The following is a 16,962-nucleotide window of genomic DNA, read 5'->3' as shown; positions in this document are numbered from 1 at the left end:
ATATGCCGCACAGCTATATGTTTTTATTAGTGCAAAAAAAAGTAGTGCATGTCTCCTTTCCAGGGAAATACAACATTCTCCACAAAACTTCCTGAATGAAGAGTGACTGCATATGCAACTTAGGCAGTTCCTATGGAAAATTGCATTGCTGGTTTTACACAAGTGCAACCTTTTAATACAGGTAAGATTATTTGAGAGTTTACACAAAATGTACTTATCAAATATCAGAGTCATCGTTCTTGTTCTTATCTTTATTTATCAAATCCTAGTTTACTCTAATGCAAAATTTAATCATGATAGTATATATTTTTTCTACATTCATAGCTCCAGAACAAGGGTAATAAATCAAATGCAGTCATGACCTATATATTGATTAACTATAAATTGACATGTGTTTTGGATACATTAGGTATACTACAGTGTAGACACACACATTCATTAGAACCCTGACTATACACTTTAAACATTATGCATCATGACTGCTACAATAAAAGCTGCTATAGCTTTTGTCTTGCTTAGTGCACTTTAGACTGATGTATTGATGTATGTAGTTATGGTGAATTATTCGTTATCAAAATACAATTGAAATAAAATGTCAAACTATCTGTACAATAAGTATTTAATTGTAAGGATGTGAGGACCATCATTTTTTGGTGGGTTTCGTGCTGCTTACTGCTTAGCTTTCTATGTTGTGTCTTGCCTATTGTTTTTTTTTTTTTTTTTTTTTTATCTTTTTAGCTCACCTTGCCAGAAGGACCAAGCTTTTCTCATCAATTTGGCGTCCGTCGTCCATCGTCGTCGTTTGTCGTCGTTCACTTTTATAAAAAATCTTCTCCTCTGAAACTGCTAAACCAAATTTAATCAAACTTGGCCACACACATCATTGGGGTATTAAGTTTAGGAAATTTGTCCGATGACACGCCCAACAAAATAGTATTGATGGCATGGCTAAAAGTAGAACATCGGGGGTAAACTGAAGATTTTGGCTTGTATCTCTGAAACCAAAGCATTAAGTGCAAATCTGACAAGGGATAACATTATAAATCAGATCAAGATATAACTGCCATGAAATTGTCAGATGATTTGGACAACTGGTTGTTGGGTTTCTGTCTCTTAATTGGTAAGTTTTCGTTAATTGTCTCGTTTTTGGTTATTATCTTGAATATTATAATAGATAGAGACAAACTGTTAACAGCAATAATGTTCAGCAAAGTAAGATCTACAAATAAATTACATGACCAAAATGAGCAGATGTCTTTTAAGGAATTATTGTCCAATATAGTAAATTTTTAACAATTTTTCGTAAACTTTTGTTATCTTTCACGAAAATCTTTCCCTCTTAAACAACTGAGACAAATTCAACCAAACATGTCTACAATCATCATTAGGGTATTTTATTTTAAAAAATGTGTCCGATGACCTCAAACCAAATTTGTCGACATGGTTTAAATTAGTACATAGGGTAATATGCAGTTTTTGACTCATATCTCTGAAACCAAATCATTTAGAGCAAAATGTTGCGATTAGAATTGTTCATTAGGTCAAGACTTTTTTAACCATGAAATTTTCAGATCTATCAGGCAACCCGTTGTTTTTGGGCTACCCCTACATTGGTAGTTTTAAGAAATTTTGCAGGTTTTGGTTATTATCTTCAATATTATTATAGAGGGAGATAAACTGTAAACAGCAAAAACGTACAGTAAACTAAAATCTACAAATAAGTCGACATGACAAAAATGGTCAATTAACTCATAAAGGAGTTATTGCTCATTATACATGTTATAGTCAATTTTTTTTAAAATTCATAAATTTTGTAAATTTTTGTATTTTCTTTAACAAAATATTTTCCTCTGTTACTTCTAGATAGGGATAATTGTAAGCAGCAAGAATGATCATTAAAGTAAGATCTAAACAAACACATCACACAATTTTGTCATGAATCCATCTGTGTCTTTAGTTTAATATGCACATAGACCAAGGTGAGCGACACAGGCTCTTTAGAGCATCTAGTTTTGTCATTGCGTTGTCAGTTTGTTTTCGATCTATGAGTTGTGATGTCGTTCTTGTATCTTTCGCCCCTCTTTTGTGCACAGTACATTGTAAATAAAGATATATAGTATCGTTTTTGCTCACCTCGGCCATCGTAGAACCGAGTCAACCGACTTATCTTCTTCAAATGTCATTACGATTAGGTCGAGAAATTATATTGACATGCATAATGCAGATCATAAGTATTTGTTTTAAAATGTTATATTGTTCACATATATGATTAAAACTACTTTCAATTTGTTAATGCATCTCTATATTTATCCAATATATGTATATCTCCTTTAACACCGAGATATCTTTAAATGAAATAAGATACAACACGTTACCTCGTGGTCCTTCATAGTAAACAATATTTCCGTAGAAGTTAAGATGTTTATCCCGTTAGATATTTGTATTTCTTCAGGTACAACCAAAACTGTAAAACCAAATATATATATATCTATGAAAGAATTTAGGAACGGTAGAAACTTTAAACAGATTTGAATTTCTCGCCGTTGTGATTCAAGCGCCACTGATGAGTTGTTTTAATGTCAGAACGCGCGTCCGTCGTATCGATAGTTAAAGGATATACATCAAATGCATGGAATTGATTTAACCGAGGGAAATTAAAATTAATACTCGTTTGCATGAATTCATTGCTGTTGTCTGCAAACCCCTATATTTATGCCAATGTAATAGCATTTTTACAATCTTTATTTTCGAAGCTTTATCATACCATTGTTTTACTAATTCCTATTTTAAGTAAATGTTATTGCGTTTACTAGAAAGTAAAACAAACAAAACAGGTACATGTATGTCAAAACAATTTTATTTCTTTTAAATAAAGTTGTTCATTCATGTCAGATTCTTTTCTTACTCAGTGTATGCATGTAGCAGTGATTTTTCTGCTAATTTGATTGTAATTTGTTTTTTATTGTAAAATAATATAAATTGTTTTTTTTAACTTTACAGGGGTTTATTATTTAAATGGCCTCTATTTCAAGACGCCACAATAGATTCAGTAACGCGGCAGACGACAGCCAAAACAATGACAGTAATGATGGTGTGTCTGAAGATGTCACTGAAAGCGAAGTCAGAAATGATGATGCAAACACAAGTAAAATGTTTAGCATACGTTCTATTTGCAGTGGTTAAAAATAGGCACATACGGCTTGTGTTTAGCCTATAGCTATTATCTCGAAATTTATTATAAGTATTGAACTATCATATTCTAAAAACGATTAGCAAGTTATAATCTATCGTTAATCCTTTTGGACTGCAATCTTTAAACTTCTAAGAAATACTAAGAGGAGTTGTTACCTTAAAGATTGAATTTACCAAATTTTCGTAGGGCTTTGTTTATTTTGGAGGAGTTGATAGTCAGGTCTTCATTGCTTTTATCTTCAAACTATAAACAGCAAACATGGTCACTAATATATAGTTCCTCGAAATAGGAAAAACATACAATAGACAAAGATAACAACAACAACAACAACAAACTGAAAATGACACTGGTTTCACTTTTAATGAAAATAATGGCCTTTAATTTTGCCCAATGTTACTTTCATTTAAAAATTGAATGCTACTTTTTGTAACTTTATTGGTGTGTATAAAATGTTCGCACGGTCAACGCTTTTACAACCCTATGAAGTTACAAAAAGAAGCATTCAATACTTATAATTACATTTTTTTTTAGCTAGGATCATGAAAAAACGATTTACATCAAGTTTTTACTTAATTAACATTTGCACCTTATCATGGGACCTCGTGTCATCATGAATGATAAGTTTTATTGTGTAATGTAATTGCTTACGGAATAACATGTGACGTACAGCTAGCCAATCAGAATAACGTATTAAAATGAAACATACATCAAATTTAAATATTTAAAAAAAAATATGTTAGGTACAGACAAAGTGAATACTTGAAATACGTCTGATGACCGAAAATGATGATGGACTAGCAGACGTTAACGTTTACAATTGTCCTTGGATCGCATTTTAAAAAAAATATGTGAGGTCGGATAAGAAATGAAATGGTGTCATATTTATACGCAGTGTGTAAGGATATCTTTTAATGTTAACAATGTTACCTTTGATATACTTGTAGTGTAAAGATGGGCGAAGGTGTTAACCTAGTTATCCGTATACATAGTGTGTAAATATTGACGTATTGTTTACCTAGTGACACTTATACTCTGTGTTCAGTCACACTTTATCTCAGTATGTAAACAGTGGTGTATTTTAAACTATTCACAATTATACGTATGCTTAGTGTGTATATGTAAAACCATGTGCTCTTTTTAGTTAAGATAGCTGTAGGTGTTTATTTAGTCACACTTAGACCCAGTGTGTACAGATGGCTTTAGGTGTTAACCCTTAACACATTTATACTCAGTGTCTTAATATGACTGTAGGTGGTAACCTAGTCACGGTGTAAAGATAGATACAGATTTTAATCTAGTCGATATATGTATGTTTTAATCTAGTCACACGTATACTCAATGTTTAAATATGGTAGGTGTTGTTTGAGGATAATAATGTTACATATTTATAAATAAAGAATTATTATTCATGCTCCTCCAATTAAGTAGCCCTTCTTTTTAATGTTCGTCTGTTGTTTGTTTTTTTAAATGAAAATTCTCTTGTTTATTAATTGTCAACGATTCTACTCTTTTGTCTGACTGGATGAAAAGAATCAGATAAATAACACATTGTCGACTTATAAGTCTATTATTGCATAGAGTTAAAATAAGAGTAACGAGAAAAATAACTGGTCATAAAATGGGGATACTTATCCAAAAAGGTCAAAGCCGAAAACCCTGGAATCCGTTCAGTTGTAGTAAAAATTAAAAATAAACCAACTCTCATCTTTCAAATCAAATAATATTGCTTGACAAAATTTACAGTGTTTGAATTTATTCTAATCATGTTCTCGCCAAACAGGAAATACCACCCGAAACCAATCAAGCGGTAGTCGTGTTACTTGGAACGGACACATGCTAACCTCTATGGGAGCTTCAACAAGACTCGGCAGTTCTGTGCAGGGAACAAACCTGTCTACAATGATGACAAATAAACACTATCGTACTGTTGTTGGTATTGAAATATCAAACTGGACAAAATATCACCTGACCAGTCCTGAAGTATACATATATTCAGGTTATATTTCAGCGCCGCCAGTTTCAGTCCAACCTGGTCAAAAAGAGGTTATGGTAAATATTGTAGTGTTCATTACATGTAGAAATATGTCAAACAAGAAATTAAATCCCTTTATTTTATTTATTTATTTTTCAAATTATTTTTTTTTATTCTTAAATAAAAAAAAAAACATGTTCCATTTTATCACAATTAATCACCATCCTCTGGAGGTGATTCTTCTGAATTCAAAACTGCAAATATTGCATGCGTACACGGTATTGAGGATTGTCTTTCATTAGCCTCTTTTTAAAGTAATGCCAAACATATTTGCCGACCGTAGCAAGGCGTTCACAAATTTCGACTAAGGTTTTAGGGCCGCTAATGGACCCGTGAAGCTATAGGAAAATGAAGCTATCATGCAATCTTCGCGTTTCCCAGAACATTTCTTAATCAAAAACGCGAGTTCTGCTTTAATTTTTTTTCTTTTCGACAGTATTTTGGTTTCAAAGCAAAATATATAGAATCAGTGTAAGACTTTGAGCTTTTAGGGACAGCATCAAAAGACCAATACGTGTATGTAGGATAAAGCAAAAAACGGAATTCACATAGTTAAGCATTTGGCTGCTGTATTTTTGTTTTTGTTTCTTGTTTTTTTGTTTTGTTTTTTGTTTCAGCTTTCAGATATCTCTTATACTTTTTAATTATGTATGTTTCTTAATTAAGTAAAGTGGGTGCTGATTACATTTGATATAACTATGTGAAATAAGTATTATAAAATAGATTTGGGAAGTTTATCCCGACAAAGATATGAAAAAGGATTCATTTCATTCTTTCGAATAGCATTACTTTATAAAATGGTCTTAAAAGATGTGCCGAGTTATTTATTTTCAAAACATTGAAAGTCAGGTTATTTATTTTCAAACTACCACAGAATAGTCCATTCATTTTTGTTATTATCCAGGCTGAGTTATTAATTTTCAAAATCCTCCTGCCCAGTCCGGTGCACCCCACCCCACTTCACACATAGAATATTAAATTGTCGTCCTCTTGGTGATGGCTGCTGATTTACGCTTGTTTCAAGTTCCACCAAAAAGCTGTTCGTTGGTCAAGTTAATTAAAAGTATCTCGAGACATGTCCGCCACATTCTTTATGTATGTGCCTGTTCCAAGATTGTAATTAAGTGGTTGTCATTTGTTGATGTGTTACGTATTCTTTCTTCGTTCAATTTTTGTAACTAAATAAGGCCGTTAGTTTTCTCGTTAAAATTGTTTTACATTTGTCATTTCGGGACCTTTTATAGCTAACAGTGCAGCTTGGGCATTGTTCATTGTTGAAGGTCGTATGGTGACCTGTCTTTTTCTATGTCATTTGGGACTCTAGAGAAGATTTGTCTCATTGGCAATCATACAACGTGTTCTTTTTTTATGTAAACATATCTCATAAGGGATTTCATATTGCCCTGCAGTCTTTAGATTTCTATGTTGAGTTATGTATACATTTTTTTGTCCTTTGTTATTCGTATTTTTGTCATGACGTTGTCATTTTATTTCAGCTACTTATGACTTCTAATACTTCTTCGGTATCTTTTGCCTCTATTCGGAACAATATTATATTTTTATCATTTTATGTTTTTCTAGCATGCAACAAAGGTCGTTCGCGTGGTATAAGCGACCATTGTGTCTAACTTTATTTCTAAGCATCCTCAACGTAATCAAACTTTCACGGATATAGATATAAATGACAACAAATGGAATTTTGGTAAACTATTCGTCTTAAAGTTTATGAGAGATCAAGAAGGTCTATCAATCGCCTTGTGACTTTTTACCTGAATCTAGTTTAAAAGTATAAGTTTAAGCATTTAATGATAGTAATGCAATGTATCCATGAAGTTTAAAAAAAACACTACGTCCGTTTTTTGAAGAAAAAAATTACCATCAAAAGATGATATCCATCGAGACGTCGTTTCATTTAATTTATCTTTTATTTTTTTTTTATTTAGATAGCACACAAACACGGTTACACAATGACAGGGTCAAGTGGAATTGTATCATGGTTAATTAAAGACAGAGAAAAACGTGTAGTGATCGTGTGGGGATCGCCATTTATAGCCAGCAATACCATGGCAGTTGGTTTAACTACTGTAGGAAACGATAATCATGATAATACCTGGTTCAATACAATTACTCAAAGGAAAAGTGATACGAATCTTGTATACAAATATTTTACTTATAACAATTCAATTAAAGAAATATTGGTAGAAGATGACGATTTTCAAATATGTGGTTTAATGGGAACCAGTCATAAACCGGAAGTCAAAATAACTGTCCGGCCAACAAATAAGTTGGATCTGTCTACTGTTGGGTTACAATGAAAATAGTGCTGGTGTAACAAATCAGTACCTGTGATTTTGATGCATCTGATGTCATTAATAATAAACTTATTCTACAACATATATTCACTACAACTAATATAAACATAGATTAATTTCCCCGCGTTTCTACTCGTACATGTAATAGCGGGAATATGTTTGTACTAACGACGAGTAAAGCAGCTTTTTTCATACCAAAATCGTTTATTATCAAATTGATAAGGCGGTATTAGCTACGATATGTCTATAAAAAAGAATATGATTATTTTGGTTCAATCATTAGTGAAAGTGATTTTTTTGGTTCAATCATTTGTGAAAGTGATTTTTTTTGTTCAATCATTTGTGAAAGTGATTATTTTGGTTCAATCATTAGTGAAAGTGATTTTTTTGGTTCAATCATTTGTGAAAGTGATTTGTTTGGTTCAATCATTTGTGAAAGTGATTTTTTTGGTTCAATCATTTGTGAAAGTGATTTTTTTGGTTCAATCATTTGTGAAAGTGATATTTTTGGTTCAATCATTAGTGAAAGGGATTTTTTTGGTTCAATCATTTGTGAAAGTGATTTTTTTTCACTCCTTCGTACTATGATAAGCATTATTTATTTTGTAAAAAAATATTAACATTCTCCATTTAAACTGACACAGTGTATACCTTACAACAGAATTACCTGTGTTATGTGGTGGCTTTTTGTTCAAGGTAATTGGGTTTTTTTTTCAGTTTACTACTGTTGCCTTTATTCTTTCACCCTGATTTTATTGACTTTTTATTTACATTGTATCGTAGATCAAGCTTGTTCGTTCGGTATATCACTTGCGTTGATATGTCCTTTGGTTGAGTTAAGCCTTTTCTATTGATTTTTTATAGTGCGTCTTTCTATGTTGTAATATTACACTACTGTATTTACACTAGTCATTTTTGACCCTTTATGCTTGTGGTTTGGTGTAAGCCGATGCTTTGTGTTGAAGACTGTACTTTGACCTATGATTGTTAACCTTTGCAAACTGAGACTTGGATGGAGAGTTGTCTCATTGGCGCTCATACCACATCTTCTTACATCTAGTAAAATGAAAATACCTTAAGGAGATCCAGATTCAGTTTTGTCATAAACAGCTAAAACATAGGTAATGAATTATTCACTTATAATTCGACTTTATTGAATTCGTATGCATGTGACATTTAATTTAACCCTTAAATGAGAGATGAGCGGAAGAATTCTGCGTGTTCGATTATCAAAAGAAAAAGCATATCTACATCGGTAGTAAACCAAGGGCAGACCATTTAATTGACTGATTCGATCCACATATACTCATGATGATACAGGTAAAACGATATATTCTTAACCTATTATATGAAATTACACATATATTTCTAAGTGCGTTATCTATTTATATTTGTTTAAACGGCTAAGATAACCGTCGGTCGTCTTAAAAGGTCACCTCGAAGGTTTATTAGATGGCGTCTAGACTAAAATACACACAAAATACTGATACTTCTAATCGAGCCCATGTATTGTATATTATTTATTTTTAAACTTTTCATAATTTGGATATACGTTTTATAATGGTTAAAATCAAATTTGAAAATTTATTCAAATCGGGGAACATCAATTTAACAGTTAATGTCTATTTAAAGATAAACGATATACACTAATACTGGTACATGTTTTACCCTTTATAGTCGTTCTTTAAAGCATAGACATTACAATTGCATTTTTAATGAATGATTTAATTTAACAATATCAAAATAAGGAGAAAAGATATAAATGACTATGAGACAACTATCCACCAAAGTTTTAAAAATGAAGCGGATGTTATCAATTTCAGATCACCGTACGGCATTTCCAAAAATGATAAACCTATACCGTATTTGTTATAAAGTTATTATATGGGAGTAGGGCATTTTTTTCTGTCTGACTTTTTCAATTTTGAAAGTAAAGATACTATACATGTTTAGTAGATAAGAAGTCTATATTTTAGTCAGGACGTCAGCATATTCAAATCGACGCAAGTTCTCGTGTTGATTTCTCGAAACGGTCAGTCGAAAATGTACATTGAGTAGTTGTTGCCAGTAATAGAATAGTCTGATGTCTACCATCTTTAGTGCGAATGCATTGGCTGTTGATGTGACCATTCTTGCCCAAAAAGAGGTCGTTTGATTTGAAAGTTATACAAGCTTGAAGGATCACTATTGGTTGAAGACCCGTCTTCTTCATACGATTTCCTTACTTCATAACGGTTTGATCCACCTTTTCTTTGTTTTGATATTTTAACCATCGCTACTGCAACCACGGCGACTACTATTGCTAAACAGACAGCTGAAATGGTAACAGAAATTGCAATCGTAAAATTACCGGTACCAGTCGACTCATTTGTATCGGAAGATTTTAGCGTGGATGATAATTTTCTTGTCGTGGATCCATCTAGAGCCTCAGATGTTTGCTCATTATCCGCGATACTGTTTTGCGTTGATTTAATGTCAACAGATGATGTGGATTTCACTGATACAAACTGAGAATGTGGAATATTGGAAGATGTTTGTAAATGAGAGGAATCTGAAGTTTGAGATGTTTCCTGTTGGTTATGAGTAGTGGAAGTTTTTGCTGCAGTTGTTGGTTTATTCGTACTTGGTCTTGTAGTCTGAAATAATTGAGTTGTTGAAAACTGAGTTGACGATATCGTTTGCCGTGAAGTTCTTTGTGTTGTTGAGCTTGATTGGACGATTTCGTCACTTGTTTTCGGTCTTGTTGTATCCTCTAAATTTGATGATGTCATTGTAAAGGACGCAGTTGACATCTTTGAATTTGAATCAGTCGTTGGAGATACATTTGTCGATGATTGAATTGATGACAGGGTTGGCCGTGAAGATCTTTGTGTTGTAGATATCACAGTCGATGCTTGTCTTGTTGTTCTGATTGATGTATATATCTTAGAGCTTGATTGTACGATTTCGTCACTTGTTTTTGTTTTTGTTGTATCCTCTAAATTTGATGATGTTGTAACGGACACAGTTGACATCTTTGAATTTGAATCAATCGTTGAAGGCAATGTTTGTGCTGTAAATTTGAATATCAAAATTAACATAGAGAGACAAAAGTAAACTCACAAGAACAACACCAAGGAAAATACAAAATGGAAAGTCCCTGATCAAATGGCAAAATTAAAAGCCTAAACACATCGAACAAATCGAAAACATCTGTCATATTTCTGACTTGGCTAAGGCATTTTCGTATGTAGAAAATGGTGGATTAAACCTGGTTTTAAAGCTACCTAAACCTCTCACTTGTGTAACAGTTGCATCAAATTCAATTATATCCACAACGGTGCATTAACATAACAAACAGATATAATAGGTTAAAATGTCAAAAATAGGGATACAGCAGTCAATATTGTATTTTATCGTAACTACTATAAAAACAAAACAAAGAAGCACAAACAGGCATATATCAAATTTTACAACCTCAACTTTTTGCTTTTGTATTGTACGATTTTTTTTATCATGTTAAATACACCCATTAATAATAGAACGATTTTAAGTACTGGGATCGAGTCCTTATCCTTACAGGCTTAAGGTTTACCTTCACAAATGAAAAGAGCACAACAGAAACAGCAACTTAAAATGATTTGAGTAAATTTATAGTTGATATCATTTATTTACGATTAGAACACTATCCGTTGATTTAATTTTGCTCGGAAATTCTTGTTGCCTGTTAAGTACTATTAAGTTTCGAATTTGCAAAACGCAAAACTCATATAAAATTGAGAATGTATCAAAGAGACAACAAGCCGACCATAGAAAAAACAACAGCAGAATGTCAACAACAGGTCTTCAATGTAACGAAAAATTCCCGCACCCGGAGGTTTCCTTCAGCTGGCCCCATAACAAAGATATACTAGTTCATTGATAATGAACGCCATACTAATTTCCAAATTGTACACAAGAAACTAAAATCAAAATAATACAAGACTAACAAAGACCAGAGGCTCCTGACTTGGGACAGGCGGGGTTAAACATGTTGAGATCTCAACCCTCCCCCTATACCTCTAGCCAATGTAAAAAAGTAAACGCACATTTACGTACATTTAAAATTCAATTCAAGAGAAGTCCGAGTCTGATATCAGAAGATGTAACCATATGCCGTTTTATGAATAATGTTACCGAATTACAATAAGAGCGATCCTAGCTTCACTTTTGAAACTCGACGTACTTGTATCTCATAGTGGTGAATCTGGTATATCTAAGTGAACTGGAACCCAACGAAACAACAGTTACTGGTCCATAAACATATCAATCGCGTTTAGAAAGGCAAAATATTATGAGACTTAACATATCTGTCGTATAATATTATTAAAAAGGTTAGTATAGGGTTAAAGGGAAAAGTATTTGTGTGTTGCAAAGAAAAACCAAAATCACCAAAACAAATAATTAACATTTAGAATTACCTGCCAAACAGGACCCTTCATACTCTGTCCATGTTCCATTATCTGTACAAGAAGTTTCAACTTTCTCTCCGTAAAACCCATCTTTACATATAAGAGTTGCTCGCCTTCCATTTGATCCTTCGTGTGGCACCCAAAGTCCATTTGCAACCGGTAAAGGTCCTCCACAGTCCGGAACTTAAATAATAATTTATCTTATATTTCATCTTTAGTTACATGATTTTATATTTAAAAACAATACAACAACAAAAACCAGCATACTGAACTGACAAATAAACTCATCATGGATACCAGGACTCAAATTAGTATATACGCCAGACTCGCGTTTCGTCTACAAAAGACTCATCAGTGACGCTCGAATCCTTAAAAGTTAAAAATGCCAAATCAAGTTCGAAGTTGAAGACCATTGAGACTTTAATTCGATAAAAAATGATATGACAAATACTATTTTCTGTTTTAAACAACTAAGACGACAGAAATAATTCATTAGCTAATTCATCCTAAGATATGCTCAATGAGTTACGGTCAAAAGATTAACACATATGTTAGTCCTGTAGTTTTCCTTTTTTTCAAATACATTACATAAATGGAAAAAAGTGAAATCAAATGGCCACGCACAATTACCCAGCCGCCAAAATAAATTAGTTTCCACCATTAGAAAGACTGTCACGGACAAAACTTATATTGAAAAATGCAGATTTATTTACCCTGAAAGTACTTTTATATTGATTTACTCTTTTACAAATCAATTCCAATTTTATTTACCTCCGAACAGTTGATCAGTCTAATGCAGTAATCCTTTTCTTTTCATCTGATTTATTTTTATCCTTCATTATAATACGACATAAGGATATCATTTCATTGCTAATCATTAACAAACATGCTAAGGAAATCGTTTGGAAATGTAACACACTGCTTATCCATGTCAATGCAGTTTCAACTTTAATAAACACTGGACAAGATATTTTGCCTATTCAATGAATAAATTCTCTCAAATAACTTAATATGTTCAGGGTTAACTCCTGATAGACGATACAAATTATTTATAGAAATCATGGCTATGACCCCATATCAGAGCGGAGCATTAATTCACAAACCAATACACTATGTTTATATGAAATTTAGCTCTGTTTGAATACTTTGACATATTCACAAATAGAATTATCAAGAGTATGTATTGTCATTGCTATTAATATAGATAATGACCATACATACTGTGTCGTTTTCAATTCAATTGCGATGGTAAATTATCTAATTAAAATCCAAAACACACACACATTTATCCTTACCATATATATTTTTAAGAAGCAGTAAACGTTAATTACTGACCGGCTTTAGAAACGCAACACAAGATTATTTTTGTGTTGTTTTTGAATGAATGTGTCACCGTCAATAGCGATGACTGCCTGTTACAAACGCCAAAATGATTGTTAGAAAGGTCAACAAAAACTGTCTGACATGTTTTAGGTTCTGTTTTATAACTTCTGATTTTGCATTTGTTCAACCCATTAATTGCTTTTGGCAATTATGCGGTTGGAACTTGAGGGCTTTAAAGGTTTTCCCTCAGTCGATTTTTTGGTAATTCAGTTGATGGGAAACATTTAAGGCATGAATCTGTACTCAATGACACTCGGCAATTTGATAAGCAGTTGACGTTGCGGCCGTAAACATGTCTTGCAAATGACGTTGCGTATTCAAATTCTGTTGACGTTTCATTGTCACTACACGCTGATCTGTTCATTGATGGCTAGAAACAAATTTGGTCTACTTGTTTCGTTGTCGGAAGGACAGTAAGACGAGTTTATGAAGTCATAAAGTATGGTTGCAGCACGTTTATGTTTTCATGTTTGCAGTATTCTTACGGGATAATTCAGTTTTTTATTTCTCAGTCTTGGCAAAATGGAGATGCAACATTTTTAAACTGGATTAAGTGAGGCAAAGGATTTAAAGAACTGTTTGACAAAGCAAAAAAACCTGAAACAATCTTTCATGGGTCCAAAATTTCGCTTAAAGAAATTTGTGCGACTTAAAAATTCGGTATGTTCAATAACCACAGGAAAGTCAGATTTTGGTTTTTTGTAAGGAGAAAAAAGTATGATAAGCATGGACAGAAGTTATAAGAGAATCAAACAAGATTTGGTAAAAAAAAATCAACAAAACGAGTGTTGCGTTTCTAAAGCCGTTCAGTATAGAAAAAGAAAGTCTGAATCTTTTAAAAAACAATCAACTGACTTACACGGAATGCAAGATATGTTTACACTTGACCAGTTTCCAGTGGATAAGCATCTAAGGTTGACATCAACTGGATAATATCCATAAGTACAATTAAGAAATGCAATCGAACCTTCTGTGTATCCGTTAGCATACCATACACCATTACTAATATTTGGTGGAAATCCACATGGGACGACTAAAACATAAAAAAGTAAAAAGGACAAGTGTAACATACTTTACGAAATTGGTCATACAATTTGAACTTTTGGGAGAGAATTACAATCTCAGTATTAGTTTAATGAGCCGGTGTTTACAATTGAAATAAGTAGAAATGTACCAGGTAAGAGGTTAAGCTAGCATTAAAACCAGGTTAATATTCGTCACAAGTAAATGTCAGTACCAAGTCAGCAATATGACAGTTGTTTTTCATTTGTTTGAAGTATTTCACCTTTTGATTTTACCTATTTGATATAGATATTTTCGTTTTAAATCTGATTTACGTTCTGTGTTTGAGTTATTTTAGTTTTAGTCCTAATCATGCAAATACTACAGCACTGGTTCGTGGTATAATGATATCCCATTGAACGCAGTCTACTATTATGGGTTAGTTAAAACATATATATCCAAACAAAGATGCACAGTTAATATAAATAGAAAGCTTTTTTATGACGTTTTCCGGCGGTTTATCAATTATTGCCCATTTAGTCCTTCTTTCTATGTTTATATATGCATATACATTTATCTTACCTCTTAAACATTTATAGAAACACGATTGGTTAAAAGCAACTGCTTTGAGACCGTGTATATTCCATAGAAGGTTAGAAGGAGGGACCCATTTCAATTGTCGGTTGGATTAGGAGTTACATCCCTTTATCAAAACAATACAGTATTGAGGGAAAATGTTAACATTTCGACAGACAAGAATTGATGATGATCGATTGAAATAAAATTTTGAAACACATTAAAAGCAACAAGTTATTCTTCTTGACATTTTGTTTTGTATAGACCAATGGAAGTAAGTTCTTAATACTAATAACGCACTAACGACTTGATCGGCCACTTGTCTAAATATCACATGTTAGATAGTCGGTAAGATAAATTCGTTACATAGTGTGCCAGTTACTTAATACGATATATATGGAGTCAGTATATTCCATATATATCGTCTGAGGTTTTTAACACGCTATGAATCTAATAATGTTCGTTCAATTTCCTACATGAAGTAATAAGAGCAGGACACACTATTGCTTATAGAAATTGAACTACGTAAATGTACTTTTAAATGTCAGCATGAGTTATTTTGCTGTTTTTAGAAGAGATCGTATTATCAAAAAACATTTTTCGATCAATTGTATGATTAATTGTGTTTTCTTTTCTATAAACATATTTCGAAAAAGGACAACACGTATTGAATGTATTCTTGTACATAATTTTGTGAATGTGTTAGTGCTTACCTGGAGCAGTGAGACCTAAAATAACATCAAAGCTGTTTGACCAATCAGCTGTCATTTGACCAAATTGTTCGTTGTCAGTAGCCAAATAATCGTAGATACATTCTGAATTAGATCCACACGTATCTGTTATACTTGTTGGAATATTATTGGGAATTTCAAAGTTAGGGATGAAGTTTTCATTTTGATATGAAGCGTAAGTCTTTCCTCCTTCGTATGTAAATAACGATTCGCTTTCTTTTATTCTCCCTAAACATATTAATTAAGAGTTAAATATTTAGAAAAACTGTGGAAAATATGATAAAGTATAATTTGAAGCAGTAAATTAAGAATAGCTGTAATTAAATAATATTTTGTTTGGTGATCATGGTGTGACTATTATAACATAATTACTTAATATAAGCGACAACGAAACAATTTCTTAGAACATGCAGAGTCAAACTTATACATTTAACATAAACTGATATCGCCGAAGGCTAAAAACATAAAACGACAAACAGACTAAGTATAGCACACAAGACATAACATAAAAAAGACTAAGCTACACGAACCCCACCAAAAACTGGGGGTGATCCAAGGTGCTCCGGAAGGGTGAGCATATCCTGCTCCATATGTAGCATGTAAACACACAGGATTACAGTTTTGTATGAAAGACGCGCGTTCCGTATGCAAAATACGCATTAGTGACGTTCTAATAAAACAAAATTAAAACACCAACTACAGTACCAACTTAGAAGCATTTATGACACACGAGTCTTAAAAGTTTTGCAGCTAAATTAAAAATTCCGTTGGTAGAGAATCCTCAGTAAAATTCAAAGTTAGGTTGATATTTGATCTATAGTTATGACCAACTCAATTATGATTAGTGAAATCCGTTTTTGTTTTTTTTTGTTACCTCTCATGCAATATTGTTATAATCTTCAGAAAAAATACAATTATGCTGTTGCTAATACAAAAATAACGGGTACTTACATGATAATCCAAATGTGTGATGAATTTCAGATGCAGATGCATTTGCATTTATCATACCATTATTGTTGGATACAAGATCATTGCCTTTGATTCCGTCATTATCTCCAAAAAGACCAGTAAGATTGCCTAGAAAACATACAAAAATAAATTAAATACTATATTCGTATTCAATTCAGCCCTATATAATTATGGACTTCATAAAAATTTCAGATGCCAAATTATAAAAAATTATAGAAAAGATTACTATGTTTTATCCCCTCAAAATGCTCCAGGAGAGTAACTGATTCAATTTGCGTATTCTTTAGGTTTATATATTGTGTCAGGTGTACTACTGTGTGTCCCACGTCAGGAG

The 16,962-nt window shown here is 32.5% G+C and overlaps 1 protein-coding gene across 1 annotated transcript; it reads left to right on the top strand.

Annotated features, from left to right (window-relative positions):
• Window positions 1-3,002: 3,002 nt before the first annotated feature.
• On the top strand, window positions 3,003-7,582 carry LOC134696943 (tereporin-Ca1-like). The gene is made up of 3 exons (XM_063558914.1): window positions 3,003-3,145; window positions 4,974-5,242; window positions 7,169-7,582. The coding sequence occupies exons 1-3, from the start codon at window positions 3,016-3,018 to the stop codon at window positions 7,538-7,540; spliced, it is 771 nt and encodes a 256-aa protein (XP_063414984.1). The 5' UTR covers window positions 3,003-3,015; the 3' UTR covers window positions 7,541-7,582.
• Window positions 7,583-16,962: the final 9,380 nt, after the last annotated feature.

Source organism: Mytilus trossulus, chromosome 14 (assembly GCF_036588685.1).
Source record: "Mytilus trossulus isolate FHL-02 chromosome 14, PNRI_Mtr1.1.1.hap1, whole genome shotgun sequence".
Classification (NCBI taxonomy): domain Eukaryota; kingdom Metazoa; phylum Mollusca; class Bivalvia; order Mytilida; family Mytilidae; genus Mytilus; species Mytilus trossulus.
This window is presented reverse-complemented; position numbering and strand designations above follow the sequence as displayed.